General features: G+C 40.1%; 1 protein-coding gene across 1 annotated transcript; it reads left to right on the forward strand.

The window, feature by feature from the left end:
• Window positions 1-1,571: 1,571 nt before the first annotated feature.
• Window positions 1,572-6,571, forward strand: LOC101845752 (beta-1,3-galactosyl-O-glycosyl-glycoprotein beta-1,6-N-acetylglucosaminyltransferase; the record flags this gene model as incomplete). The annotated part of the gene is given in 3 exon segments (XM_013091324.1): window positions 1,572-2,619; window positions 3,744-3,967; window positions 6,446-6,571. Coding segments are annotated over 3 exon segments (1,360 nt in total), but the record flags the coding sequence as incomplete, so codon positions are not given.
• Window positions 6,572-6,613: the final 42 nt, after the last annotated feature.

Raw genomic sequence — 6,613 nt, forward strand, 5'->3', positions numbered from 1 at the left:
TGAAATCGCCCGGTTTGGATGGAAAATTGGAAACCAAACTGTCGTATGTCATTGTTACGATATATACGACACCGAGATTTGAAACCAAAGTATCGTAACTAGACTTACTACAGTTTGGATGCAATTTTTTTGCCAAACTCAAGATACGACTAAAAGACTCTGTGCCATAGCTGCCTTAAAATTAAAGCTATAGGTACATCGTTTTAACACAAGGTGGGCGTCGTTTTGTTCTTTAACATATATTTTCTTTTAAAAAAGTCGTATCTCGAGTTACGATTGTTTGGAATCGTACCCTCGAGATAAATCATCAGAGACTAGATCAATCACCAAAGACGAGATAAATCACCGAAGACTAGATAAATCATCAAAGACTAGATTAATCACCAAAGACTAGATAAATCATCAAAGACTAGATGAATTACCAGAGACTAGATTAATCACCAAAGACGAGATAAATCATCAAAGACTAGATAAATCACCAAAGACTAGATAAATCACCAAAGACCAGATAAAGACAAACAAATTTGAAACCAAAAGTGATAATACATTTTATTGTAGTATTGCCTTGTTTCTATTTCTTTGAATTATATTATGTATTCAAATTTTAGTTAAAACTATTGTTAAAAAAATATCCGGGTCATTACTCCTTTCAGACGGGGGCAGAACATTGTTTGAGAGCAGGAAAGGAAGTAAAAGAAGAACATTTTAGAGAAGAAAATGTTCCGTCGCGATCCGGATTCAAACCCGGGACCTATTGAATGAGAGGCGAACACATTAACCTCTAGACCCCGAGCGGCCCCGTTCTTTGTCTCACTTCGATTAGCCTGTTAACCCTATCCGTACATCGTGTTTTACTATAGTATCCATACGTTGTGGGAAACTCTATACCACCACTTAACCCTATTCGTACGTCGTTTTTTTGCTATCGTATCCATACGAAAAGGGGAACTCTGTGCCACCATTTTCCAAAAAGGAAACTTCCTCGTTAATCCGATCCGTACGCTTTGTATAGCAGTCTATCAGAATAATTTTTTAAAGAAATACTAAAGGTTTCAAGGAGATCTTGGCATTAGAAGTATTCTAAATGACCCCATGGCTACTGATAAGGTTAAATAAGTCAGCCTCCGCCCTTGGCCTCGTGAAAAAGTGATTCGGCAATGGACTTTATCAGATTTCTTGCTTGTCCGTAGCCGTGTACTTAAGTTTTCAAGAGTTTTTGATAGTGGATAGTCTGATATGATGCGATATCACTTAAAACCCGGAAAACTAAAGGCACAACATGGTACGGTTACTGGTACACGATACGGATCAAAACTAACTGATTTTTATTTATTTATTTATTTATTTATTTATTTATTTATTCTTTCACTTATTTATTTATTTGTTTGTTTATTTATTTATTTATGTATTTATTTATTTATTCTTTCACTTATTTATTTATTTATTTATTTATCTATTTGTTTATTTATTTATTTAATTTCTTTATTCATTCACTTATTTATTTGTTAATTTGACGATTTGAAGACGTTTGTTTATTTTTGTTTTATTTTCTCTCCTTCCTGCTCATAACAGAACCATGCCGTGAGAGTTCCCCAGTGCGCTGAGAGCCATGACGTCATCATGTGTCCAGTCCTGCCGCCTCAGGAAATTCTGTCTGTGTCTCTGTCTGCTTGTCTTCTTCTGGTTCGCTGGGATGCTCTACATGGTCACGTTACAGAATCGAACCCTAACCCTCGCCACCCGTTTCTACTTCCAACACACGCTCCTCACCTCCAGAACTAATAATACAAATAATTTGACGTCCACCTCCTCGTTTAAAGATCTTTTCTACTCTTTTCGGGAAATTCTTCCTGGAAGCAGCCGCAAAACCGACTCTGATGAAACCAGAGATGAGTCGTCGCGTCCTCAGTCTGGTATGACGTCATCGTGGTCTCCGGGTACGGCGAATGACGTCATTACACAACTGCCCCCTCCCCCGCCCTCGCCCCCTCCACCCCCCTCGAGAGAGCGTCTGGACGCGCTGACCTCAGTATTCAAGGTCAAGGAGGTGGACTGCGATGGTGTCTTCAGCGGAGCCAAACACGACATCGAAATCGCCGTAAACGTCACGAGACAGATGGAGAACAACAAAACTATTGGTCTGTCCAATGCTTTCTACATGGAGGCCACGAAAAATTGCACGGATTTTATTCAGACGCGCGGATATATAACCTCTCCCTTGACAAAAGAGGAAGAACATTTTCCGATCGCTTTTTCCATTCTAGCTTTCACCGACTCCGAAATGGTGGAGAGAGTTCTCCGCTCGGTATACAGACCCCAGAATATTTACTGTGTACATATCGACAAAACCGCGGATGAAGGATTTTTCAAAGCTGTGGAAAGTGTTGTAAAGTGTTTTCATAACGTGTTTCTTGCCCCGAAGAGAATTAACGTGCAGTGGGGATCATTCAGCGTGTTAGAACCGGAACTAGTGTGTATGGAAGCCCTGTGGGGTTATAAAACCTGGAAATATTTTATCAACCTGACGGGGCAGGAGCTCCCTTTAAAAACAAATTATGAACTGGTGAAAATTCTCACAGCTTACAACGGTGCAAACGATGTTGAAGGGACCGTAAAAAGGTAAAAACATTAGAGAGGCAGAAAGAGAGAGAGAGAGAGAGAGAGAGAGAGAGAGAGAGAGAGAGAGAGAGAGAGAGAGAGAGAGAGAGAGAGAGAGAGAGAAATGAAAAGAAATCATCAGTTCAGTAACAAAATGTCCATTTAATTAATTTTGCAGTGTCATCGTAAGAGAAGCGTCATTAAAAAGCCCGCTTAGGAAATAATAAAATGCACATCATCACCATCATGGTCCAGTGCCAGATCTGCTACAGACATCGGCGATCATGGTTCTCCATTCATTCCTTTGCTCGGTTGCTCTTTAAAAAACTAAATTTTCCTGATCTTTCCCCGTTATCCATTTGTTTAGGTTCCCTAAGTAGGTTGCTCTGGGCCTACCACTACGTCGTTTGCTTTCAGTTTTGTCAGTGAGAGCTAGATGTTCAAGACCCTTATTACTATTCAGGTGTCCCGTTATAATATGGTACGGAAAAGCGCAGTATTACATAATTCGATAAGATGGGAATTGACCTGAAGAAATTGATATATTTCTTGAAGAAAATCCTGTCTGCTCTGCAGTAACAGACCGCCCTTGCATAAAGCTGGGATCTCCATCTGAGAACAACACAAAGCAGGCACACTCACCCAGTCTGTCTGTCTGTTTGTCTATCTGTTTGTCTAACGTCACCCCCACGCAGCCTGAACCCTAACCTAACCCTAATCCATAACTCATACCTCAATGCTGCAACGAAGGTAACACTAAACACCACACCTAGGCTAAACCCTAACCTAACCCTAATCCTCAACCCTAACCCAAATGCTACAACAAAAGTAACACTCCACTTCCCACAAACCTTAACCCTAACCTAACCATAATCTTAAACCCTATCCCTAATCCTAGACCCTAACCCTAATGCTACAACAAAGGTAACACTACACACCACACACCACCCACCACACCCAGTCTAACCCCTAACCTAAACCCTAACCCTAATGCTACAACTACAACAAAAGTAACACTCCACACCTCACACACACCTTGACCCTGTCCCTAAACCTAACCCTAACCCAAACCCTAAACCTCACCTAAACCCAAAGAACCCTAAAACAAAAGTAACAACCCCCCCCCCCCCCCCCTTTCCAACCAGAGCTAACCCAGAACGATGGAAGAAGACCACACCCCCTGCCGGCATCCGCCCCCGGAAGGGCTCCGTCCATGTAGTGATCAACAGGGAGTTTGTGGGCTACATCTTACACAACGACACAGCCTCTGCCTTGATAAAGTGGGTCAATACCACGGACATCCCTGACGAGACGTTTTTCACGTCGCTCAACCATAACCCGCACTTGGGTATACCTGGTTCTTATAAAGGTAGATTATTCTTGGTGTTTTTGCGCTTGTTTGTTTGTTTGTTTGTTTGTTTGTTGGTTGGTTGATTGTTTGTTTGTTTGTTGGTTGGTTGGTTGGTTGGTGGGTTGGTTGGTTGATTGGTCGGTGGGTCAAGACGACGGACATCCCAGACGAGACGTTTTCACGTCGCTCAACCATAACCCGCACCTGGGTATACCTAGCTCTTACAAAGGTATACATTATTATAACGCGCTTGTTTGTTTGTTTGTTTGTTTGTTTGTTTGTTTGTTTGTTTGTTTGTTTGTTTGTTGATTGGTCAGTTGGTTGGTGAGTCCCCGAGGAGACATGTTTTACGTTGTTCAACCATAACCCGCTCCGGGGTATACCTGGTTCTTATTAATGTATATTATTATTATTTCGAGCTTATTTGTTTGGCTGGTTGTTTATTTGTTTGTTTGTTGGTCGATTGGTTGGTTGGTTGGAAGGTTGGTGTGTCAACACCACGGACATCCCAGACATGACGCTTTTTACGTCCCTCAACCATTACCCGCACATGGGTATACCTGGCTCTTACAAAGGTAGATTATTATTATTTCGCGCTTGTTTGTTTGTTTGTTTGTTTGTTTGTTTGTTTGTTTGTTTGTTTGTTTGTTTGTTTGTTGGTTGGTTGGTTGCTTGATTGATTGGTTGGTTGGTTGGTTGGTTGGTGGGTCTAGACGACGGACATCCCTGACGAGACGCTTTTCACGTCGCTCAACCGTAACCCTCACCTGGGTAAACCTGGCTCTTACAAGGGCACGCTACCAACAACATACTGGGTGATCCACACAAAAAATTGTGCACCTTTTTTAGTTAATATTTTCCTCCACACTGAAGTTTTGAGCTTCAAATTTGTACACAATCTTTGGAAGTCAAAAAGAATTTGTTTGATTTTCATTTTTGACAAATTCACTGAATAGTTTTGCTGTATTCAGCTTAGAAAAACAACCCATTTGCAGCAATGTCCCCATTTTGTAGCATGACGTACTAGTTCGCATTAGGCCTACCACAAAAAAAACAACCAACGATTGCACCATATTGCAAATTACAATAGTCTAACAGGCCAACAGGAGTTTGCAGATAGTGTTTCTCAAGTTTCCTTTGCCTGCTGAGATCATGGTTAAGATAAGTAAAGAGCAAAGAGCTTTTTGTACTGAACATTTCCTCACCACCAACTCATTTCGTAATCTTTGCGCAAGGTACGGAAATAGTGTTAAAGTGCCCTGAAGGCCTTCTTTGATATCAAGGGTGGAAATTGTCCATCAGTTAGTACTTGTGGAGAATCAGAACTGAAAACTGAAAACGAACATTTCAGACCAAACACACCCCGTTCCCTCCCCTTTAAAATTCCCCAGGGTGCATAATTCAGTAGATGAGCCCCATGAGACGTCTGTCCAAAGACGATGTCTGCAGCAATAACTTTCCTACTTCTCAACTGACCGCATACTCAAGGCAGATCTCCATCTACGACTGCACCATTTTCCCATTTGGAAGCTATCAGAGGATAGCAATGTGTTCATGATTTCTCGATCATCTTGAAAAGCGTGAACATTTCCTCTATGACATTTGGCCCCTTGGCAAAGCCTATATTCACCTTTCAGGTTATATCAACTCTACAAATGCTGTTTGTTTGGGAAACCTCGCCCCCTCCCCTAGAAACATCTCCACAATGTAAGGCGTGCCGTGTAGTGGCTTAGATTACTCATGGTTGAGTGAATCCTTGTGTTTGGCCACTTTGAACTTGACGAACGACGCGTTCAAATGTGTCGAGTCCAAAGGGGGACATATAGATCATTGGTTCTTTCTCGGAATTCCAGAATTAAAAGAATATTCTTTTAACTCTGTAGGAGATTTTAAGAAATTGTTAAAAAGGTTACATGGATGGAAAGAGTAGATTTTAAAAATAAAAGGCAAGGAAAAATCAGACTAATCATTTCATGATTTTCTTTACAAGATCTTTTAAATTGGTGCATTCTGCATTTATGGGTTGTTTAAAAAAATAAAATAAAAGCCATATCTGTTTTCAAAAAAAAAAATTCATCTTTTTGAATCTTATGTCAAACAAATTCCTTTTGAATGAATTATATCTATTTCAAATTAATTACAACAGGCTAGTACAAATTTGTGCGAGATATTTACAAAAAAAGTTGTACAGTTGTTTTTTTTAAATCACCCTGTATTTTGTTTTGGGTTTTGTTTTCATTCTGTCTAAGAGTAGTGAGGATTTTAACTTTTCATATTAAAAAAAAAATTTAATTTTAATTTTGAATTTGATTTTCAACTTTATTATTATTTTCATTGTCATTTTCACTTTTCATTTTTTATTTTTTTAAATCTTTTTTTGTATTTTTATTTTCATTTTCATTTTTATCTCTATTTTTACTTTCATTTTTATTTTTTATTTCTATCTTTACTTTCATTTTCTTTTTTCTTTTTACTTTTCCTCTAATCTGTGCCCAGGAGAACCAGAGAGTGACACAGGCAGCCGGAAACCTTTTTTGGCGCGGTTCAAGAACTGGGGGTCACCGCCCTACAAGTGGCCTTGCGCCGGCTACTGGACCCGGGGGATCTGTATCCTCAGCACAGGTCGAGTATCTATCGGAGATGGCCGGGTTCTCTCCTATTATT

Source organism: Aplysia californica, unplaced genomic scaffold, assembly GCF_000002075.1.
Source record: "Aplysia californica isolate F4 #8 unplaced genomic scaffold, AplCal3.0 scaffold00033, whole genome shotgun sequence".
Lineage (NCBI taxonomy): Eukaryota > Metazoa > Mollusca > Gastropoda > Aplysiida > Aplysiidae > Aplysia > Aplysia californica.